The sequence below is a fragment of the Rhodnius prolixus genome, unplaced genomic scaffold (assembly GCF_049639745.1).
Source record: "Rhodnius prolixus isolate KJV_2025 unplaced genomic scaffold, Rpr scaffold_4, whole genome shotgun sequence".
Taxonomy (NCBI): Eukaryota; Metazoa; Arthropoda; class Insecta; order Hemiptera; family Reduviidae; genus Rhodnius; species Rhodnius prolixus.
The window spans coordinates 40,576,840-40,602,053 of NW_027411614.1; the positions used below are offsets into that span (position 1 = coordinate 40,576,840).

Sequence of the window (25,214 nt, forward strand, 5' to 3'; positions counted from 1 at the left end):
AAAATATTGGTACCAACTTCAGGAAAAAGGATAATATTTTATTTAGGACATTTATTTTGTTTATATTCTTTAAAATCATATTTTATCGTATCATAATTAGTGCGAAACAGTTCTAATTCTTAGCAGAGTTCTTAGATGTTTTACTGCAGATATCTGTACAAGAGCTATTCTCCCCAGGCAACTAAGAGGTAAATGTTTATTTCACTTACTCATATTCCCACAAAACAGTGAATGCAAAAAAAAAGAAAAGTGAGTGTCTTGTATTTGAAAGTAGGTGCGGCTATTTGAAGATTTTTTTTTTAAATTATAGGAATTTAAAATGAACCCCTCTTGCTGCATCTTATCACTCTATTAATGTCTATACTTGCGCTCTCCCATAATTCGAAATGCAAAAGTAGACATCTGTCAATGTTAGCCATTCTCATCGTTCGTCAATGTTAATGAGAGTACATTCAGGGCATTCTACTAATGATATCTGATGTGTAAAGCATTGATGGTAAAGTGAACTTACACAAAACTCAACCGCACTCATCCATTTTGAATTAATGAGGGATGCAGAATCTGTAATTCAAAATATTTTAATGAGAATATGAATTTTAAGTATTTTTTTCCGATTAAACAAAGTTGAAAAATTCTGCTTTACTCTTTAAAAATACTTTGAAGATTGTTAAACGTATGTGTGAAATTTACTCGTTTACTAACAAGCGGGTAGTTTTTGAGGGAATGTTTAAATAAAGCTGCTTCGCGGAAAGCATCTAAGACAAATCAAGTAATCTAAGAAACTGATTTTTGTTTTAAAGGTTCTCAGATCTTTTAGTTATCAAATTATTCAAGCGGGTATAACGTTCTTCATAAAATTAGATTAGACAATGAAAATCTGTTAAAAATCTTTCAGTCAGATTTCGAGTTCTCACTTCACGTGATAGATGATTTTTTTTGAAGACTTATTAATATGTTGAGACCCCGCCATATAACTGGTTTCACTTCCAATTCTAATCTTTTTACTTTGCCTACTCAATCATAAAAATTCGGTACAGTAGCGCTCATATAGATAAAATAAAATTCCTAAATTAAAGAAATGTGTTAAATAATTAAGAAATTAAAAGGAAAAATGAAAATATTTTTATCTAAAAAAAATGATTTATTTTTCAAAAAACAAAAAAAGCAAAGTAAATTTAATAAATAAAAAGTATCTAAAAGCACTACTTAACTAATTTACAGGTACATCGAAATAAATATTACTGTAATAAACTAATCATTCGTTGGAATAGATAAATAAATAATCGAAATCATCAGACAAGCTGAAACTCATAAAACTGAAAAAAATTATAGTTTTTCAAATAATTTACACGTATTCAACAAGTAAAATTCATTTAATTTATGTATACAACATTACACGAATAGTTTGTTACTAATTTCAGAACTTTTTTTAGCGAACAGGATTTAATTAATTAATTAATTAATTCTTAATATCCTGTACTAGCAGTCTATATGAACATTATTTAAACACAACTTTGTTTTAATTGAATGCAATAACAAACATAGTCATGCCGTAATATAGATTAATAAATAAATATTAGTAGTATTCTATGACTAATAAAAAACAATAATCAAAAGAATAAACAAAATCTTGGATGCACAAATATCTGGATTTTTTTTTTATCATTATTAAGTGCTAATTCGAATTTATTAAAGTGGTAACATTATTTTCTTAAGTACTTTTTAAACAATTTTATTAAACTAAATTTAAAACGGGACAATCACTAATAACTTAAATAAATATTATTACGGGTACTGTTCGGCTAAACGATCTACAGCCCTGATAACATCTTTGGATAAGTTCTTTTGTGCTCGTTTCGCTTACCATTTCTGTTCTAATAGATAATTTGCAAGCATTCATTGTTGCAATCTGGGCATTGTTGCGATCGTATTTTGTTTTTTTAAGTACCAACAAGATTAATAATTCTGATTGTATAGTATTATTTCTTTTCTTTAAGGTGCGTCAACGTCTGAAAATCTTTCAGTGCCCAGACCCATCGAACTTTGGATGGCGTAGTTATTAACTATAGTACATATTTCTAATACTAAAAAACTAGCAGAGGCGGTCAGTCTTTAATATAGAAAACGAACAAGTTCTTTACCAACCAACCCAATTCAGTCGTTAATGAAGAGTACCTGTAATTCAGTTGTTAATCTTAAATTTCAATAATAAATAGTAACTTAAAGCACCAGAATTTTCGTTACAAAGGCAAAGTAATTTTTTTTTTTTAACAGTATCACATTTCAAAAAATATTAATTTACATAAAATGTTTAACATTTATTGTAACTGAATAAACTATTAAATTAGCTTTTACAATTATTTTAGAAAGAAGAAATTAAAAACAATTTTTTTGAAGCCATAATAAAAGTATAATTCATCTGATCTAGTTAGATTGCAAATACTAGTAAATTTCTTTGTTCTTTTTTTCCCTTAAAATATAATGGGCCAAAAACTTTCTACAATTTGGAAAAGCTAAGTAAGAATGCCTTTGAATGCCTCCTTTGAAGGGTAAGTCAACTTATTTGCGCATCGATAATTAGATTTTTATTAGACTGATCTAGTCATTTTTATTTATTAAATTTGTTACACTAAGGATGGAATGAACTAGATAAGATGACGAAAATGGAATATATAATCAAAATATATTAAATTTTTTTTTAAGCTTGAAAAATTTAGGACTTTTTCCACATTTTTTCTTTTATGTAATAACATACATAAATATTATTTATTTATTTTTTTTAAATAAAAAAAAGCCCTATCATCGACTTTTTCACAAGTCTACCTATTATTAATAATTACAATCTGTAACCAAATTTTCAGAAAGAAAAAAGTAGTTTTTTTTTTAAGAAGGATTTTTCTTCCTTTTTTGCAATTACAACAAAATAGGAAACTAACAATTTTGCTTTCTAGTTAGTTATCAAATAAGCTACATTCTTTTGTGGGATTTAGAAACAAAATTTAATTTTTTTGCTAGGTACGTTGTATTCTAAGCCATTAATTAGTAAAAGATAAATTATTGGTTCAGATTCACATTGGATGTTTTCCGGCAGCCGAGGCACTTGTGTTGACAATGTGTAATGTGCTATCTATCCTTTAATATTTCAGATATAACCAAGATGAGGAAACTTGAAAAGAAGAATAAGGTTCCTGGTACTGATGCAACCATACGATATCTTTCTTCTGCAAAATAAAGAACAAGAAATAGAAGCCAGGTAAATAAGTTTTATGCATGGAATCGCATCCATTAACTACTGCTGATTCAAAATATCAAATTAAAAACAGAAATTGAATGAAAATAACAAAAAAAATTGAAAATAACAAAAAGTGTTATTGAAAATGAATTAAATATTGGGTTATTTTCTCAGGGGATAAAAAAACTAGGCAAAAATATATAATTTTATTTATGTTTAGTTTTAACTATAATAAAAAGGCCTTCATAAAACTCTCCATCGTAAATACCTTTTAATGAAATTATTTTTTTATTTTTTCTTCAATTCAATTGAAACTTGACTTCTCACTTCCAACTAAATTAGCTATTCAATCGCCAGTAAAACTTTTTAAAATCTATTAAAAAACTACTTTCTTATACATTTTATAAAAACACATTCTGATAGTTTTAAAAAAAGTTTTATAAACAAAAATATAGATATCATTTGTATTTATAATTCAAATTTAAACTTTTTTGAAAAGGTATGTTTAGAGAGTGTGATTTAGAATTCAGAATGTACATTGTAAACTTACAAGAAATTCGTTTTTTTAAATAAAGATTTTCAAATTGATTATCAAGGGATCAGCCGTCAATAAAATTGAGGAGTAAGAAGTGAAATTTTAATTTAAATTAAAGGTAAAAAAATTGAAATTAAACTCCGAAAATTGGGATTGAAAGGTAGAAGAGAAGAAATGTGTATGAATTGTGTGGTGAGGGTTAAAGGCTTTAACAAACAAATTATAAGTAAGGCAAACGGTGGGATATAATGAAGTAAACTGTAAACAATCTACCAAGAAGAATGTTAGATTGCGAATTGTATATTTTAACAGTTCTGTAGCAAGTACATAGTTGGTGATTAGCAACAAAATATCTTGTGAAGCCAACGAGAACACGTTGACAACTCGTAATAAAAAAAAAAAAAATTGTAAAAATAGAGCCTGTCATTGCTTGGGAAGTTTGAAGTGTGTATCGGAAAAACAAAAAAACTGAATTTCTTATCTACCAATTTGTCAGAAATAAGTAAGTAATGTTTGTGATCAAGCTCGCCGCCATTAAAACCCAAGTTATGATCTCGAAAATGGTTCTAGAATTGCTTGGGAAAACTCGATCCCCTGAACGGAGAAAAACATAATATATTAGTTTAAGAGACGTGATGTTATTGAAAGAAATGACTTGGCCGACGCACAGGCAGCAAACTATGTTCGGAAGAGATCTGTGAGTTGCTCTCAATTCAGTAAAAATAGACTTTTCCTTCTGGGCAATGTTGCCTCAGAGAGTACCTAAAAGAAGCTAGGCTTGGATTATGGCGGAAGATTCTGTAGGAAAATTGAGGAGAACCTCCTGATTGTGACGCCACTACTCAAGGCAGATTTATATGTCTGAGAGGATAACCAGGGTTGGTTGTAGACATAACCTTTTAGGTTCTGAGAGTTCTGCGTCATCTTAACTTGGTGGGAGTGCTGTAGTTACTTACCAGGCACAGTGAGGGTACACAGCTAAAAGAAGAGGGTACACTTAGTAAGACTGCAGTACGTTTTACCATTCTCTTAATAAAAAATTATCAAATGTAATGTCACTGCTTCAAAAAGTTAGATAAAAGTGTTTAGTTCCACCAACACGAGTGATAATTTCAGTTTTTTTACCAATGTAATAATTTTGGCGAACAAACGCAGATGTTGAACTCCACACTGATTAGTACACACTGTAAATTAATTCACTTTGGAATAGCTATTCTAGTCATCAAGTAAATCTTGAATAGTATGTTCTAACTGAATAGCAGATTATTTGAATTTAGGACCGTGCTTAACAAAAATTATTTATTTCTGTTGAAAATTGCCCATTTGAAGATTAGGTGCATAAAATCAAGAAAAAGGCAAATCACTGTGAAACTTTAAGGCAGTTGCTTTTCTCTGTTCATATCTAACAAAACATTCACAACATGTACTCACTCACATACCAAAAACTTGCTACTTTAAGTATGAATATGATGGAAATGAAGGAGAAGATATAAAAGTAAATATGAGCAGTTGAAGGGTCAAAAGGTTTAAACTCATGCATGTAAAGAGATACGGAACTACCGTCATCAGAGTATTCTGTAGCAGGTTGTGTTGGCACAATACAAGTGGAATCTAGGAGTTATAATAAGGAAGGTAGGAGGAACATCCTGGTGTTTTAGAAAGAAATAATTTATTGCGGAAATGGAACTGTAAGATTACAGGAAAAAGCATGGTGTTATACTGGGATATTTACTGAAAAGTTATTGTTTGAATGCTTTTAATGCAAGTAACAATCTATTTTTCTGAAAACCATCTTGATATATTCGAATTTTTAGACTGTATTATTTAATTTCCTTTATTCTTCAATTCTTTCAGTGAAATTTGCTGCTAAAATTTACAAATTAAGTTTATAATACAATATGAATTAATGTACGTACGTACTTATACGTACTTTACACAATAACTCAAACAAAATTATGTTAATGAGAGTAAATTAGAAAAAAAATCATTCTATAATAAGTTGAAATTGTTAGAATACAATGCCAAAAAGAACTATAAAAAAGTAACATCTTTTAGGTTAAACTCAAATTTAAAACATAAATTAGCCATGCAACATTGGGGTAAATAATAAGATTTTTAGTAAACAGATCGCAAATAATTATGAGAAAAAAAAATTAAACTTAAAAATAATATATAAAACAATTTCTTTATTCAGAACACAAGGAAGGAACATATAAAAGTTTTAATTCAAATACAAAAGCAAAACACAAATCTAATTTCTTTATTTACATTTACATAAAAAAATATGTATATATATAACTTAAAAATTTATATCTTAGATACAATTAAATAATATTTTTTTACATTTACATAATTTAATTATATAATTATAATAAGTAATTATTGGGTAAACTATAAGTAGTATAGTGCCGGCTAAGTTCCCATAATCTCAGGTACATCCAAAATTAGAGATAATTATTAGTCACAAAATTGATCAAATTATTTTTACAATTCACATATTTCTTTTTTTTAGTATAATAAAAAGAAGAAAATGCTAGTCCTAAAGTTTTGAAGAAATTTGTTGCATTCTATGTAAAGGGTTATTCACATAAAGTTCTATAATATTTTAAATCTCCAGAATAAGCTTCAGAGAAAATATTAAAAAATTTATTGAACATCCATATAAAGACAAAGTTAAATTTAATAATCTACAAAATAAATAATAATTAAAATTAAAATACTATCCACTATACAACAAAAGTACAAACAAAGAAACCATGCAATGATGGATTGCACAAAAAACAATAATCCTTTTTTTTAAAAAAACTACCAGAAAATGCGTTCATTTACAATCGTAGAATGTGAAAGGCAATGCATTCGATGGAGAATTTTTCAAAGCATTTTACAGATTTCTTAATTTAAAAAAAAAAAACTAAATGAGAGGTGAAAATAAAATCTTTCTAAGAAGATAGGGGAAAATTAAGACATTGCTCTGTTGTCATTTTTACCTGTGATAGGAACTGTTCTTTTGTGTGTTGCCCAACCTAGACTTCTTTGTACGGCCATCTTCCATTTTGTATACCTTATATTTCTTTCTGTATATTTTGAGAGACAAAAAATAAAAGAAAAGAAGTCAAAATTTTAATTGCGAACAACTGAACTTGAATAAATACAGATAAATAACTTCATATAGAATTTGTTTTATATTAACTCAACCGATTTGGTGACAAGTGATCTAGGGAAGAGAAAAAAAGGGATTCAGAAGAATTTAGAGGAATAATTCGCATAAATTATACTTTAGTCAACCTGAATAGGGACTAATGAATCACAGGTTAGATCACTTAGAAGGGAAATCTGGAAGATACCAATTGAAACAATTCTCAGTCATAATTCATTAGTATTCTTCAAACAATTCTTTCCCTTCTACTAAATATTATTATTTTAATTTAAGAAGCGCCAGCATATGAAGTCTCTCACCCCAAACATTCTGTCATGAAATGTATGAGTATTATTTCCTCTCCTAAATAGATCTGGTGAATGAAACCAATATGCATCTAATGAACCCAGTACAGAATCCAATCAGTAGCCTAAGAGATTTCCTTGAAAAGCGCAGAAGACTTCAATACATTACTGCTTCCGTATTCCAGAAGAAATCTTTAGGGGGAGGAATTGCCCTCAAACCCATAAGTTTTAAAATATAAAAGATACCTTCATTATTTGTAACAGGTTCGAACGTTGTACCATGTACATCAGCAATTGCTTGATCATCTTTATCCCATACTTCAACTCCATGAGCCCAACCAGCTGCCATAGCAACTCCAAGTGATGTTACATCTGCTGCATGTGGTGCACGCACTGAAAATAAACTTATTTAAATTATTATAATTTAGTACATTACTATTTACAATAATTCATAAATCTTTTGTCCTTACCAACTGGTATACCGCAAACATCAGCTTGTAATTGCATAAGTAAACTGTTCTGCGACATCATACCATCTACTCTAAGTTTTTGAAGCGGTAGACCACAATCCGCATGCATTGCTTCTAGTATGTCTCTAGTTTGAAAGCATACCGCTTCTAATGCAGCTCTAATTAGATGTGCTTTTGTAGTAAATTGTGTCAAACCGCATAAAATTCTGTTTTGATGGTGTAACAAAATCATATTTCAAAAAAAATTGTATTGATTTTAAAAACATCGTAATTATGACATAAGAAAAAGTTAATTTGTTGACTCATGTTTCAATTTTGAAATAAGAATAGTCATGAATAATTAATTTATTTTAATTAATTACCCTCGGGCATCTTTCCTCCAATAGGGAGCGTACAGTCCATTGAAAGCAGGCACAAAATAAACATCTCCAGTTGTCATCACCTCTTCGGCTAATGATTCAGTCTCAGAAATGTCGCTTAACACGTTTAACTTATCTCTAAGCCATTTAATGGCATTTCCAGCCACAGCTACTGATCCTTCTAAAGCGTATACTGGTTTTGCTGCAGGTCCCATCTGATAAGCAACCGTTGTCACTAGACCGTGTGTAGATAATACTCTCTGTAAGTAAATGATGGTAAACAAGTTATTGTTGTAGCAAAAGTACTGAGCAATTCGGTGTTGCAAGGGAAATACGATACACCGCTTCATCTACTAGGGAATTATTTAACTCAAACCCTATCTATCTACCCTTAAAAGTCCCTTGGGCTTTGGCCTTATCCATCAACCTACTCCACTCTTCTCTTTCTTGTGCGTGTCTTCTCCATCTTTTCAAATAAACTCTATCGTGTTAAAAAAGTCTGGTTAGTACACTCACACAACTTTAAAAATCTAAAATGTGATGCTTTCTAATAAGAGAAAGTAAAAACTTGAATTATTGTACTAAAATAAAAACGTTTCTGCCATAGAGGAGTTTGCTGTTTAAAAGAGAGGTACATTACAACTATTACCTATTTATTAGTAAATGTAAGTTATAATATTTGTAAGTTGAGGTTTACAAAATCATTTGATTAGGATTACAAATAATGTATTGCTCATGTGTATATTGTTTTAAAAAAAATCAATAAATATTTAATATCTTCACAGTGATACTTACATTATGTCCTGTATTGTATAAAAGAAAGCAACCACTTCGATACGTATTCTTGGATAGGCCTTCTTGTAAGCAATGCTGTCCGACTAATGCAGCTTGCTGATTTCCAAGAATCTGTTCAAAAAATAAAATGATTTTGTTAGCAAAGAAAAAGTAATAAATTCACCAGAAAAAGAGGACCACTTACTCCTGAAATGGGTACACCATCTAATGGAGGGAATGTTAGATAACCACAAATTTCAGAAGAACTTCTTATTTCTGGTAATATTTCCATAGGAATTTTAAATATTCTGCAAAAAGAATAGAAAATTAAATTTACTGTAATACAATTCCAATGATCTCATATGATATACAAAGAAAGAGTTTAAATTTACACTTACTTGCAAAGTGTGGGATCCCATTGCAGGGTATCAATATTCATCAGCATGGTCCTAGAAGCGTTGGTGACATCCGTTATATGTATTCCACCTTCGCTTCCGCCAGTTAAATTCTATAATCATAAGAATATTAGCATACCTCTTCCCAAATAAATGCACACATAAAATTTGTTAATGAAAATAATAAAATATGAATTACAAACCCAAATTAGCCATGTATCCATTGTGCCAAACATACATCTTTGATCTCGTACTGCTTTCCTAACAGCTGGTACATGATCCAACAGCCAACGTAATTTTAATGCAGAAAAATATGTAGATACTGGAAGACCACATATTGGTAATAGATAATCTTTATTTTGATCTGGAAGTTTGGCTAAGATTTGATCTACTGTAGAATCAGTCCTTATATCGTACCATACTATTTTTTTGTTTACAAAAAAAAAAAAGAAAAGAGAAAACCCTTTATTATTTTTCATAATTTTGAGGTAGAAGAGTAGTGGTGAAATTGATGGTATTCTCCTTACCAAGGGCATTAAATAACGGTTCGCCGGTGTGCTTATCCCAAACAATAGTTGTTTCTCTTTGGTTAGTTATCCCTAATGCTACAATATCTTTTACATCTAAACCTTTGCCAGCCATTTGTGATGTAACCTCTCTACAATTATAAAAAGCAAAGAAAAAAAAAAGTTTTACATTTTTAGGTTTCCCCAAAAAATAGGTCAGAAACAGGTTCTGAGAGCATGGCTTGAGTTGAATAATAAATGGTCATGTGTCCAGTTATGTTCACTTCAGAATACAACTTACAATTAAAATTTGAACTTTCACCTCATCTACACATTCTTCCAGAAATCGCAGTTGAAAATCCACATTCTGGATTTCTTTTCAAAGTGATTTTTATTACAAGAGCATCTCCTTCCAATTTTAATGGAAGTCTTCAAAATCTAGTTTTCCAAAAAAAAAAAGCTCAGAAAATATATTTTTTGAAAAACCACACTTTCAGTTTGCCGATTTTCTTCAAACTTGACAGTCTCTAGTATTCCAAATGTACTACTTATTATTGATTGGATTAGGAAGTGGGCCCTGTTTCCCCAAAGGCACTGCAGTCAAAGAGGCTTACTGTACCAGCCTCTGATAGAGTAAGTAGATAAAAATGTTTCTCTTTATCTAGTTCAGGATTTCAAAAGGTTAACAATCCCACTCAAGAATATTTAATTCATTCAAATGTAAAGAACTATTATGTCTCGAGCAATTCACCCCTAGATATATTTTTTGCAGCGGAACTGGTAAAACTGCAGTGTTGCTAAAAAAAGAAAAATATTGTTACTCTAAGCAATTAAAAAACGATTTTCTCATCAGAAAATAAAAACAAACACAAATTACACCTTCTCAGGGCTTTTTTGTTTTTTAAATAAATATTTTTTCTCTATTTATAATTTTAATAAGGTATTTTACTAAATTAACAATGCTTGACATTATCAATGATTTTTTAAGTAAAATACGCTTTTTTTTTGTTTAGTAGAGAAAAGTATTACCAATCGCACTGTTTCTGTCACATGTTACTGCACCAATTGCAAATCTTTATCTTTGATTTTATCTGTCAGTACACTTCTTTACTGTCACATGCTAATCTTGTTGACGTTCGCTAAGGGTTCGTTCAAAACGGAGCTGTGAGCATAGATGATAGCAGAGATGATAGGAGTGAAGCATCAGCGCTTAAAGAAAAACATAATACATTCAAATGTGAGCGTGCACAACGAAGCTGCGACTAGTGACTCGCGTTGCTATAAACGAGCATAGATGATAGAATTAAATTTTTCATTTTTCTGCTAGCTGAACTCCAGTATTGGAGCTTCAAAATGGACGTAGAAAAATTAATTAGTGCTGTCTTTACTCATTATTTTTGGTTATTATTTTATTATTTACTTTTAAACAATATTTTGTTTTTTAAATCGTGCTTACATTTATTTTCATGTGTATTTATTTGTTCTTTCTCAATAAAACCATTACTTACCAGAGTAATCACTAGTTTTTCTTCTGTGGTTATAGGATTTCCATGACAATTTTTCTTAATTTTGACCTTATTTTTTCTAAAATTTAGTCGAATGTGGGTGGACCCATCCTCACATATTCAAAAAAAACGATCCGGGTAATTTTTAAGTTCCTTATATAAATGGTGAAATTCACCCAAAGTACTTCGTTTTTTATTTATGGGATGTACATGATATTTTCTAAAGCGTTTTTTCTTTAAACTGTACCATTTCGTTGCTGCTGAACATAAAAACTCTTCTTCACTACTCGACATGTTGCTTGTATCACAGCTCCGTTGAGCACACTAATCAGTAATCAGCGATTATATTTTACTCTATCAGCTATCATCTCTGCATCATCTATACTCACAGCTCCGTTGTAAACGTACCCTAAGACCTACTGACTTCAGCGTGTTTCCACATCTTTACTTTGAGAATTAAGAGTTAGTTAAATGTCATGTGACTGAATCATTAAAGCAGAAGTGTTTTTCTCTCTCTCAAAAAACAAACAAAAAAAATCTGAGAAAAAAAGGCTTTAAGGCGAAGGCATGCCATAGATTCTTGAATAAATTTAATGAAATATAAAACACAATTCTAAAAAAAAAAAATATTTTTTTCTGTTAATAATGTTCGCCGCAAAAGAAAAAGGTCATATGTTTGAGTTCAAGTTAATCAATATGCAATAGACAATGAGTTATTAGTTGGTTCAATTTAACGATATACATCAAGTATGTTTGGTGTAGCAAAATTTTGTTTTATTTACCTAATCGTTTTAAAATAAATAAACTGTTGGCACATTCAGATTAATCTGAATTTTGTTAGGATTTGACTTTATAAGGTTACTATTAAAATAAATCTTTTCAGCTACTGTTACTGTTGCTGGAAATTATGTGATAGTCCACACGATATTGTGAATCAGTTTACTCAATAATCTCTCATTAGAGTCTCCAAGTTAAGATAATTTAAATTTCTTACCAGCGACAAAAAAAAAAAAGAATAAAATATCGCAATTGTTATCAATTTTTAGCGGAAGTAGGCGAAATGTACTCTTTATAAGTCCTTATCAGTGAAATAATCCGGTCCTATCTCATGCGTACTGTTTAGGAGGAGGATAAATTTGTTGCTTAATTTCTTGAGATTGAGGAAAGATCACTAAACCAGAAATACCTAATTCCACAAAATGGATTTTCCTAAATATTTTCTCAGAAATGGCTCCTATGATTTGCTCTTCACTACATTACATACATATTATTATTATACATATTATTTGGACACATACATAAATTAGAAAATATATTAATCAACTTAATAATTATCAATCTAAGTATTATAGTATTGAACAGTTTTGCTAACTTACTAAAACTATTACGAGGAATTAAATCATGTTTTGTAAAATTAATTTATAGCGAGAGAAGGTAAAAGGTGTGTTACTTTTACATACATTATTATTTTTATTAACTCAATCCTAATCGTGTTACCCTAAAACTGATAAATCTTGGAAAGATAACAGACTTGATGCTACAAATGTGGGAGAATAATACCGTGTTGCTCTCCTTCACAAGAAAAAATTAACGGATTATAAGATTATGGATAAAGGAATATTTAAACTCTACAATTTTTGTAAAGAAAAATATCTCTTTCTCCAGAGACATTTGCTATTAATCGGCCTTGAAATTTTATTTTTTAGAAATTTGTTACTAAAACCTGTTTTTAACGACAAATATTATCAAATTCCCAATATTTGAATAAACTGTAGACTTGAGTTCAGTTTTTAACAATACTGGGAATAACTAAATTTGTAAGGAATTTAATGAAAAAATATAAAACAATAGTTTCTTTGTTTTATTTAGGTTTTATTCAATTGAAGAAATTAAGTCTTTAATTTGAAGACTGAACCAGGGACTCAGTTAGACTAAGACTTACGGCTTAATTTTCCAATCGAAATCTACATCATTGGGTTCGCTCTTAATTCAATAATAGTAATAACTCTATTCGGTGGCGTTTAATTACACTCTGTGATTTGTCCACACTGGCGAAAACGGGCAAGAGCAATTCGCATTGCCCTCACAAAAGGTGATTTTCGTGCTGAAAGACCATCAGAACGTTGTCTTAATTTTTTCTCAAGAGTTTTCCATTAATTTAGGAATTGAGCGCTGTTAACTCCCTCCTTTCATGTCTCTGTTAAAACCCTAATACATATCCTCCGATTTATTATGAATTTCCGTTTTCTCCAGTTACAGGAAATACTTGTAAAACTTGCGGGTGTTCACTAGTCATTATAAAAAAGCAATTAATTCGCGAGAAGTTACAGTAAAGGAGCTTCTTGAGCATGAGTTCTCCGCGCACAAATCTAATTCAACCTGCTCTTAAAAAACATTATAGCATTTTATTTTGGTATACTGCGGAGGAAATCAGGTCTAATAGTTGAACTCCTACAGCAGGGGCTCGAAACTTTTAGTTTCTCATCTTCAGGATTTTAGGTTCTACTTTTATTTCTTTACGATTTATGTTACAAAGTACAAGGGAAAAAATGATTATATAGTCTGAAGTTATTATAACATTTAGAATGATACCTTATACATTCCTTAACAGATTCTAGAATATCCACAGGATCTTGTTCAAACCATCCTTCTGAAGGGCTGATCATGGATATTTTTAACTGATGACTAATAATTTCATTTTTAGTTTTTGGATCAAATACCTAAAGAGAAATAATACGAGTTGATAATATGTTATAGGTAATTTTAATTAGAAAATTTATAACCATGTAAATACTCACGGCAAATCGTGCAGTTCTTGTTCCTTCATCAATGACGGCCACCAAAGGATTATCCACCTCTCGGCCACTCTTCTTCATTGCCTTTTTACCATACATTATATTAACATTAATAAATTAAATAAATCAATTCTTTAAATTAAAAAGAAAAAACAGTTTAAAACAGCCAATTGATGGTTCTATAGCAACTGCAAGTAATCAGCAGCGCTATCTACAACTAGGTCCGTCAAGGCCAACATTCATACTCACACTGAATCGCGGAGTTCGAAACGAAAACAACGTTTTCTCCACATTACGCCATTCAGGCTTTCTGAAGAGTGCTTGGTGGGGGATCAAGACTAAAGAGCACTCCCTCAGAAGCCTGAAGAGAGGGGATAGAAGGCTTAATCACCTGAATGGGGAAACCCTATTCAGATCAACCTTTATTCAAGGTCTTTTCCATATTATTAAAACCTTTTAACCATTTCAAATTATTGCAAAACTTTTTTTTATTTATTAAATCAAAATCCATACTTTAGATAAAAGATGAATAAAACGTCAAACGTTTTCATTGTACTGGTTTTAGTATTAGTTGTTTCATCATAAAAATCAGTTTGTTATAGAAGCAACATTTTTACTACGTCAACAGCATATTATCAATTTGATGACGCACGCATAAATTATTTATCTAATTTTTTCATTTAAAGCACTTAAACATCCGTCATTTGTGCCCAGGCAGAGCAGTGACGGCCTCCAAATAGTGTTTTCTCGTTACATAAAACATCAGACAATGAGCTGTAAGAGACAATGCAGCTGCTAATCATTGGGTCGATATGGCGGAAGGCCTCTTGAGAAGTGGTTAGGAATATTTTGGTGGCAAAGAACAAGTTGCTATTCCGTGGGACACCCCTCCAAATACGGAGCCTTTAGATCGGACAGGCAATAGTTATTATTAGAAAAGAGGAAACTGCTCTTGTACACTAGCACTCGTAAACCAAGCAGAAAACGAATTTTGGGAAAAGCAAAAAAAAAAAAAAAGGATTTTTCAAATCAATAAATGTAAGAGCTCGACACAATAGGCTGCAGTGCCTCTCACCTGTCTGTACGGAAGTAGAAAATAGAATCCAATGAGATTGGCATAACTGCAGAATGTTCAAATATTTGATACTTCGTTTAAATACTGCCCAGGCACCCATATATTGAAGATTTCTTTAGCTAAGGAAGTTCTGGTTATTACAAGAGCCCCATAACAAAGAGGATATCCCAAAATCAACTCAGATGCCCCAGCAATAAGTGTAATAAACAGCTTAATTGGCTGCCATACCAAAATTAGAGAAACTTTATGGTTATTACCACCCACATTTTAAGCTCATATTAATGAAAAAATTTAAACACTTTAAAAAAATCTTTCAATTCTATCAAATCGCCAGGGAGATTAGCTTTTTATTTTTCTTTATTTAAAAACAAATTTATAAGTCACGCTTTCATAATGATTCTATTGTACTGATACATCATTTTTTTGAGAGCAACTAACCAAATTTTAGTTAAAATTTCTAATTTTAAGGAAAATTTTGTTACTTGAAAAGGAAGTAAGAGTGAACAGATGATCCTGCAAGTTCGATCTAGGTGGCCGTTTCATAATATTATTCGTCACCAAGCTTCAATTCGCAATGCCGAAGTGTAGCTAATATCAATAAAACTAAATACGTACCGATGATGTTTCTACAAATGTAAAAAATGGTCATCACAAACTGCTGACGAAGGATTTTTTTTTTTAATTTTTAATTCACTTCTCAAAGTTAATATAACAATTTTTATTTTACAACTTTAATTATTCAACACACTTAAAACGCAAAATATGAATTGATTACATAACGTTAAGTGACAATTAAATTTGAATACGTCGTTTATTTTTATTACTCTATGAGGGTAATAATAATTTGTTACTGCTGGCTCGCATGTTAACATGAAAAGAAATAGATTATTCTTAATGACACAATTCTTTGTTTATTCTAATTTTCATATTTAACCAAGCAGAGAAAAAGAGGCCTCCCTCTATTAATTTGTGTATTTGATTTCAATTAATTCTCTAACTTTATTTATTTTTACCACAACATTACATTTAATGTTAAAGAGATTAGGAAATTAACAAAGACTGAAAATGGATATTACACACCAAAATAAAAACAAAGATTTATTGCTACTATTAAAATCCGTCACTTCTATTTATCACCATTTGCATGTGACGTGGCATCGATTTGATGAGGTTTCCATCATAATCCTGAGGGTAAAGTTCATATTCCTCATCCATAGCGAAGTTCTTCCACGGATTTGTTGTGTTCTCTAGAATGGTCCCCAGTCACTTCTTAAAGGACTTGGGTCACGTCTTAAGGTTATTCTGAGCCTAGCAAATTGAACAAGTCCTTCTTGCAGACACCTGGAAGAGGTAGTTGGTGTGTGCAACTATTTGTGTTTCGCTACCCGCAGGGAAACCTAGTTATATTAATCCATAAACACACACACGCGCGCGCGCGCATATATTGGCAGGAGGAAGTTCATTTGCTGTATGTAAATCCACACAGTTATACAGTAAAAAAAATAACTGAAACAACAGCGGAAATTGCTTTCTGAATACTTGGTTCTAACAGGGCTTTAGATGGCGTAGGGTTTCATCCTATCACTTTGATAATTGATCAATTCATTAATTTCTTCTTGTCTGTGCTGAGTGGCAGGAACAAACAAGCATATTGCTGGGATATGTGTGGATAGAATTGTAGGTTACAAGATGGTTTCACACTAATTTCTGAACGAAGTTGATGATGGTCATCATGGGACTATGAAGAAACCTCAAAAAAGTAAAAAACGCTTTAATTAAATGGATACTTTCAGTTAAGATATTTTACTTCCTTTGAGGAATTTTAAGAACTTATGAGTACTGATCCAACAATACAATTAATGACACTTTAAGTGTGGGAAACCTAACTGGCCCCCTCTCTAAGAACTATCAAAATAAAATCGAAAAAATGTATCAAATAAAATTTTAAAAACTAAATGTTTGCAACAAATTTAACGCGTTAAATGAAACTCATTGGAGCAGTCATTTAGAATAATTAAAAAAAAGCTAAAATCAGTAAACGTTCGTTCCATTAAAGGAAGTTTCAAAACTAAATTACAGTAAACTAAGGTGAGGGCATTGAGTCGAATAATTTAAGTCTAACCTTCAGGCGATTTTCTCTTTCTTGAGTCCTATCTAATGTTCTATCACTCGCTTTCTCTCTCTCACACGCCATTTTTAGTTTAAATAGCAGGAAAAAAGAGAGATGAAACCAAGTTTTTTGTAAAAAAAAAAAAAGAGATAACCTAATTACACTTGTGACGATAATTGGGTAAATCGTTCACTAAAGTAGATAGATAGATTGGTAAAATTTCATTTTTTTTTTTTTTTAAACAAGTTAAATAATTTTTACAAAATTATTTCTTACTTCTACGAAAAAGGAAGGGTAATCGTTTCAAATTAACGACGCATAAACGATGTTCATATATGGAAGTATCATTCAATTCGAAATTTTATGTAGATGTGGCTGTTGGGGATATTTTTTTGCTCTGCATAGTTAAGGAGGGTAGTTTCTCTAATAAATAAAAATTATAGTTTACAAGAAAACCCAACTCACAAGTAATGGTAAGAGAAAGTCGTGTGAGTGTGCTCATAAGATTTATTCTAAAATAGTTCCATTAGAATGTATTGTGCAATTTAAGGTAACCACTATTCGGTAAAAATTCTAGTTTACGAGAAAACCCAACTACATAGGTAGTGGTAAGAGAAAGTCGTGTGAGTGTGCTCATTAGATTTATTCTAAAATAGTTCCATTTATATGCAAGGGTAATGAGTAATTTTAAACCAACTACTATTTTGTAAAAATACTAGTTGACAAGAAAACCTACTAACTACACTAAATATGTATGTATTAGTAAATAAAAGTCGTGTGAGTGTGCAAATCAAATGTTAAAATTAAATAGGAAATTAAATAAGTTAATAATGGTCAAATGAGCCGAAAGTTGCCGACAAAAACCGATCGCATTCGGCTTGTTAGAAATATAAATGTAAGAAAGTCGTGTGAGTGTGCAAATCAAATGTTAAAATTAAATAGGAAATTAAATAATAAGTTAATAATGGTCAAATGAGCCGAAAGTTGCCGACAAAAACCGATCATGTTCGGCTAATTAAAGAGAAAAGAGAGAGAATAGTGATAAAAAAATCCCGGCTAAGGCAGGTTGGGTTACAGATCCAGTAATTCCTAGAATCGCGGTTCTCTAACCCAACGTGCCTTGATGACATAGGTTTGGCCTGACTTTACATATCTATAATGAGTTTATCCGCTATATCTCAGGAACGAGAAGTTGCAGACGTTTCAAATTTCATATTTAGTTCAAGTGCCACCTCCGGAAGCGACAATATTTTTTTTGTCAAAATAGCTCCACCGGAAGTACCACTTTATTGAATAGATTTTTCACTTTTTCAACTTTTTCTCAAAAACCGCTTCTTGGATTTTCTCCAAACTTGGTATAATTATAGCTCTCAATTAGTTCTACAACTTTTATAAGGAAACATTTTTCTGTAATACTTCGATTAAGGGCACTTTTGGGGGAGGGGGTGATGGATCAGTCCGGTAGAATACCAGTTTACCAGACTTACTTTTAATGGTAGGTTATTCTTTATTGAACAAATAATTTGTTTATGAAAATGTCCAACAAAAGGGTCCATAACATCTAATAAATTCTAAACATAATTAATGAAAATTTAATGCTTAATAAAATGTTATGCTTTTTCGAACAGTTCTACATTAACTGAAATTACGAAATAAAGTATGAATGAAATGTTGGGTACTTTCTGATTTGTGTACCTTTTGTAATCAACCTTATACCTTTTTAAAACGTAAGTTTTTCTTAAGGTTTTATATTATTAAAGCATTCATGGAAAAAAATACATTAAATGATATATGGAAATTGAATAACTATCATGTAAATAACTCGTAATTAACTGTTTGCTAATAGTAGTGAGAACATACGTTTCAAAATGAAATTTTAATTAGAAATAGAAACACAGAAAGTGGTGTGAGTGTGCACATGTGATTTTCATTTTAAATAAGGCGTTTTTATATTAAAAGGCAATTTGTGTGCGTTTTACGTCACTTGTGTGAAGAACTCAATGGTAGAAAGGTAAATGACGAGTGGAAAAATACTGAAGATGGGCTCGACTCAATTCTACAATGCTATTGGCCCGCATAGTGGAGGCTCGTCCGTAGGGGAACCAAATATTTATAGATAGCTGTCATTCTTAAATAAATAAAACGTTTTAAACGCAGTAACCATTTTAAACTGTACAGATTTATAGTTCTATTTTCTTTTTGCGATATCTTGAACACTAACTCTTATTACTTTAGACAGTTTTATCCACTTTGTGCTTACTCGACAAAGTTAGATGCGCAAGATTTACTGTTTCCGAATTGTAATAATCATACACTACGAATTTATTTTAGACTTTAACTTTACTCTTAAGTAAATATGAAAAAAATGAGAGTATAAATAGTTCTTTCTCAGTCAAAGGAATCAATGAAGGAGTAATAGATCAGTCAAGGCTACGCCCTCTAAATCTTAAAATCAACAATTCACAATGACGTAGATTCTACAGAAACTAGAAAGTTATATTATATGAGATATTTTGTAAATGAAGGTTAAATGAGTTTCACAACCATTCTGAGTATAAAGCAAATTTCACAAATGGAAGATGCACTTTTCCTAATTTTCTCCCTAATTTTCACTTACTATTTTACTAAATTTGCACTTCGTAAATTCAGAATAATTGGCAAGAGCATTTTTTGCGGATGAATGGGGGTGGGTTCCTCTTCAAAACATCAACAATTTAATCTTAGAACTCTTTTCTAAAATTTCTGATGAAGAAATTCGATGCATTTACATTTATTGATGCACCTTGAGGGTCTTTCTTGAGGTAATATTTTATAGTAGGTCGTTTTTGATTCAATCCTGTTGCTGTTACTTCAACTTTGGTTCTTTAGACCAGCGTTGCTGGTTGATGGTACGCGAAAAATAATCAATAATGGCGGACATAAAAAAAAAATTAAATCATAAAAAAAATCATAGAAACGTTTTTATGAAAGTCTAAGAAAGTTTTAGAATCCCACTCCATAAAAACAAATATAATAATCCTAAAGACGAACTTTGTAAATTAATTAATAATTTTTAAGAAAGAAAATATGTAGGCAATTTTTAATTATTTAAAAAAAGTTTAAAAACTAAGAGATCTTACACTTTACAAAGTTAATAAAGTGAACATGAACTTGGAACTCCTTTGTAACAGACACATTGTAATATATTAGTAATAAAATAACACACTCGGAATAACAAATTTCGCAAAATACAATCATTTTTACGAATTGGTATGATGTACTACCAAGTGAAACGCGAACCCAAAAAAGATTGGGAAACGCTACTTTAGACAGATGGTTGGTCTGCCATTTTCATCTTTATTTACTGTATTTACGTACGGGATTAAATTTGTCTTAATTTTTTTTCCTTGATGAGTAACTTAATATAACTCACCAAACGCGTTCTTTAGACGTAAGCGACTTGTTTTACGCCATTCCGGCAATGTGTCCATTAATGCACCAAAAGGACTGAATTATTTAAATTTTTAAGATGACAACCAATACTTCAGAGAAACATTTTGGTACCCTCTAAATATGAATAACCAGTGGCTATTGAATTGTGACCACAATTGATATTGTAAGTTTCTTTTTTTACTATTGCGTGGAATTTAACTGAATTTGATTTATATGCGACAATAGTCAGTTTATGAATTTTATATTGAAAAGAAAAGAGAATTATGTTAAATTAATTGATTTCTAATTACTTCAACAGTAATATGACAAGTGGAACTGACTCAGCGCTTAGTGTTGCAATGCGAGGGGCAAAGTGCAACAAAGCTGATGATGAAACTAAATTAGAGAACGCGCAGTTATGTTATATAAAATTAAATTGTAAAGATTATTGAGGAAAAAAGAACCATTTAATAATAATAAGGCATCATTTTTCTGAGAATAACGATATCTCTGTGAGAGCATTTGTAATTAAGTATAGAAATTGATTACACGCCTCTGGTATATAATTTTAAATTACAAAATATTGAACTAATTTCAAATACGTTTCCCTCAACCAGTGTTTTTTGTTTTACATTTAAAACAAATTATTGTTATTTTTTAAATTCTTAAATCGCTTTAAACTGCATGTCTCTGGATGCATCATCGATGATTTTGGAGCTTTAATTATTAAAAATTAAATTTTTCGCAAAAATCGCAACATTACACACGAATTTATCTTACAAATATTCTCAAACATTTACCTACCTCATAAATTTTCATCAATATTTACATTATTTAATAGTTACTAACATTTTGGGGTTTGTAAATACTAACTAGTTTAGTTAGTTTGTAAATAATGAAATCATAGTTTAGAGGTTAGTGGAACGCTTGCTCTAATCACTCCATGAGTTCTGTCCTAATACTAAATTTTTGTTTAAAATGAAATTAAATACTTAAGTTTTTTTTTTCCTGCACCAGCCTGCGCACGTGTACGCTACGATAAATGAGCTGTTATTTTTGAAAGTGGTATAAGTGTTATTAACACTATACACCTTTTAAATTTTATTATGAAATAATAATTATTACAATTCTTAAAAAAAATAAACAATTTTTTTAGCTCCAAATGGACTTATACCACTTTCAAAAGTAACAAATTACAAGAAATAAAAACAGGAGTAAATTTAAGTCCATATTTTTATAGACATTACAGCTTTACTGAAATGGGTTTTTATGTAAAAAGTTACAATTAAAATGAAGACATTTAAATACACGAATAACCAAGTTTGTTTTTTTTTAATTTCAGTTATATTAATTTTTTTTTTTTTAATGCCATACATCATTGGCGCTCGGCCATTAGATGTCTCGCAGCCCAATATATTTTCGCTCTTGAAGAGAGCTCGTCAGTAGTCGCAGTCAAATGGGACAGAGCTTCGCACTCAAAAAGATGATCTCCTGTCATGTGCCCGTTCCCGCAAAGCACACAGTTCGGGTTGTCAACTACCCCGATCTTAAATAAGTGTGCCTGCCAGGTAATCGTGTCCAGTGACCAAACGAAAACAGGCCACCGCTACGCTCCGAGGCAGGTTCTTTGGCAGCACATTGTCTCTCAAGATAGCCCATCGTTTGCCCTCTGATAGTGTGGTGTGCAGCTCCGCTGTTCTCTTTTTGGCTTTTGTCCGGCAAATTCGCCTTGTGGTCTCAAAAGGAATGGACTCTTCAGGCTGTATCATATTTGCTGACAGCTTGGCGAGTCTGTCAGCTTCCTCATTCCCGCTGAGGCCGCAATGGCTGGGGATCCATTGTAAAATTACCCTCACATTTTCCTCGATGAGGTCGTTAATTATTTTACGTCATTGAATTATGTCGCAGCCCAAGTAGTCAGTCCATTATCGCGACCTGCGAATCGATAAAAAGGACTACATTCTTAATCGCCATTAAAAATAAAAAATGAAAATTACTTCGTTAAGATCTTTAAAGCAAAAAAAGATATTTTAAACTTATTTTTCTTTTACAGTTAGCATCGAGCAGCGTACACTGAAGTAGCAATAATAAAAAATAATTGCAATAAGAAAGTTGTTTTAATTATAATTATTAGAAATGGACTTATTCCACTTTCAAAAAAGAATATTTTTGTGATAACATTTTGTAGTCAAAATTCTTTTGTTGACTTTATGAAAAAATCGTATTCCATTGAATGTATGATTATAAATATGGAAAGAATGTGTCTACATCTTACTGAAATTACCATTAACGCATTTTTTAAAAAAATTGGACTTATACCACTTTCAAAAATAACAGTTCAAATATAACTAATTATAAGAAAAATCAACCATTTTCAAAATCAAACCTCAGGAAACTGAAATATAAATCCTTAATTTTTTTTAGTAATTAAGGGATTTCAGCCAAATCTACACTGGCTAAATGTACTGAACATATCAAAAGAACTGCATATAATGCAACTCCAAATGTCTTTGCCTCATGAATTGTGTACTGGACTTCTGGACTTCTTCCATTTCATGTCGTAGCCTGTCTTTAGATTTTCTCTTCCCTTTTACAAGGCAACATTGTCAATTACCGTAAAATGTTGCTAGTAACGAGAGAACATTTTCTAGGAGCCGGCAAGCACTGTAAACAGTTCCGGTTACGCCAATGACTTTGAGTAGCTTCAACATTCACAACTTACGAGTACTTGAAATAGCAAATTAAAAATTGTGGATAAAAATAATGTAGACAGTATGAAGAATGAATAATGAAGTCAGTAAAACGGTGCCACACTCCAACATTGCTAATGGTGTTTGTTCAACGGTTATATAAGCAAGAATGATGCAATTCATTTCAAGTTTACTTTTCTTTTTTCCTTCTTTAATTTCCTACATTAGATCAATTAGCCTTTTTTTATCAAATAAATAAAATTAATGGACTGAAGACCATGGAAGGGTCAATGCATTTATTTATGCATCATAATAGTCATGCACGCATTAAAAAAAATAAATGAATTGTTTAATCTAGTTTTGTGTAATTGAATGGTGCGTCTAACTGCAGTTTAGCAACTGTTTTTTCATGCATAAGTCATGATCAAGGGCAAACATACAGCTTTGTAAATATTGGACAAACCGTTACTTCGATTCTATTTCAAAAGTAGTTTAATGATTTCAACACGATACCCTTAATCATGGAAGGTAAATATCGAAGGCATAATTTGTCGAAAAAAGTACACTAAAAAAAAAATCCCGAGTGAATGTTTCAGTTTCCTGAGATTTGATATTGAAAATGTAACGAGAGAACAGTGCTTGGTGGCACTGGAAAGCCTTTGGATGTTAATGAATGCAGTTGTTGCCGTGTTTTAAATTAAATATTAACAATAACTGCTTAGAGGGGATTAGCTCAGAGTACTAGCGTACTCTGGACTCCAATCTGGATATCCCGGGTTCGAATCCAGAGGCTGGACCTTAGAATTTCTCTTCCTAGGGGCTTTCTTACAGTTCATGGGCAGTAACAAGAGAACGATGTACAGAAAACGACATAGTACTGACAAATACTGTAACATAGGTGCCAATAATCTCAGATGTTGACGCACCTTTAATAATAATAATAAATTTTTAATGGTTTAAGGCGTGTCAACATCTGAGGTTATTGGCGTTCAGAGCTTTTTTAGCTCACTGTCCATCAACGGACAGTGAGCTGTAATAAGCTCCTAGAAAGAGAAAATCTAAGGGCCATCAGCTGGATTTAAACCCGGACCTCCGGTAATGGACAGTGTTGTTTGTGACAAGAGAACACTGTCCGGAGGCCGGCTGTGCACTGATAAAAGCTCTAGGCGCCAATAATCTCAGATGTTGAAGCGCTTTAAATCATTAAAAAACAAAAAACATAATAATAACTGTAAGACAAGATGTTGAGGAGGTTACAAAGGTCAGAAAGTGCTATCCTAACTCGTACGGCCAAAAATACGTAGATAATATTTCGGTGTCACAAAGGCCTAGCAGGCAATGCGCAAAAAAGATTATGATAATGCAGAAGTGAAATATCGAAAGATAAAACAAAAAATTAATTAATTTTGAAAAAAAATATTAATATAAACATTTAAGCGCTTATAAGTGGGATATATCTAAATACACTGATAGTCTTAGCTAAACCCAAACTGATAGAGTCGAATTCAAGGGAATTAGGTTGAATTTAAAGGGGGTTGAGTTTCATTGAAGTATTTTTCTTCAATTTATCCTAAAATCAAAAGCGAAAATTCCAAGTAGAACGCAACAAATATGGTTTGTTATTTTCGTTATCAGCTCTACCAACTGTCTAGACTGTTATGTATTATTGATTTAAAAATCGATAATGATGCAAGATAAGACAATAAAACATAAGATGCGACATCCAAAATTCCCAACAGACAGTTCGACTCTAAGCTATTATTGATATGTGAAATTTCTTTCAGAAGTATTCTATACAAAATTAGTAGCATATTAAATAAATTATAACAGTATTATAACAAAGTCTTGGGATTACAATATGTGATTATAACGTAGCAGAAATGTAGGGTATCGCTGTATTACAGTATTTTTTTTTT

General features: G+C 31.0%; 1 protein-coding gene across 3 annotated transcripts in view; it reads right to left on the bottom strand.

Moving 5' to 3' along the window:
* Positions 1–1,120: 1,120 nt before the first annotated feature.
* LOC141456335 (glycerol kinase 3-like) overlaps positions 1,121–25,214 on the bottom strand; it is a 36,617-nt gene continuing 12,523 nt past the window's right edge. Inside the window, exons 1-13 of one of the 3 annotated variants that reach the window (XM_074132245.1) lie at positions 14,262–14,336; positions 14,016–14,096; positions 13,810–13,937; positions 9,734–9,864; positions 9,410–9,627; positions 9,210–9,319; positions 9,017–9,119; positions 8,833–8,943; positions 8,041–8,297; positions 7,679–7,884; positions 7,455–7,601; positions 6,755–6,841; positions 1,121–3,221 (exon numbers count right to left, since the gene is read on the bottom strand). In XM_074132245.1, coding sequence (XP_073988346.1) covers positions 3,124–3,221; positions 6,755–6,841; positions 7,455–7,601; positions 7,679–7,884; positions 8,041–8,297; positions 8,833–8,943; positions 9,017–9,119; positions 9,210–9,319; positions 9,410–9,627; positions 9,734–9,864; positions 13,810–13,937; positions 14,016–14,093 — 1,674 coding nt within the window. In that variant the 5' untranslated portion in view covers positions 14,094–14,096; positions 14,262–14,336 and the 3' untranslated portion in view covers positions 1,121–3,123. Of the gene's footprint in view, positions 3,222–6,754; positions 6,842–7,454; positions 7,613–7,678; positions 7,885–8,040; positions 8,298–8,832; positions 8,944–9,016; positions 9,120–9,209; positions 9,320–9,409; positions 9,628–9,733; positions 9,865–13,809; positions 13,938–14,015; positions 14,097–14,261; positions 14,337–25,214 lie in introns of those variants that run through there. The other 2 variants (XM_074132244.1, XM_074132246.1) reach the window with 2 other exon arrangements.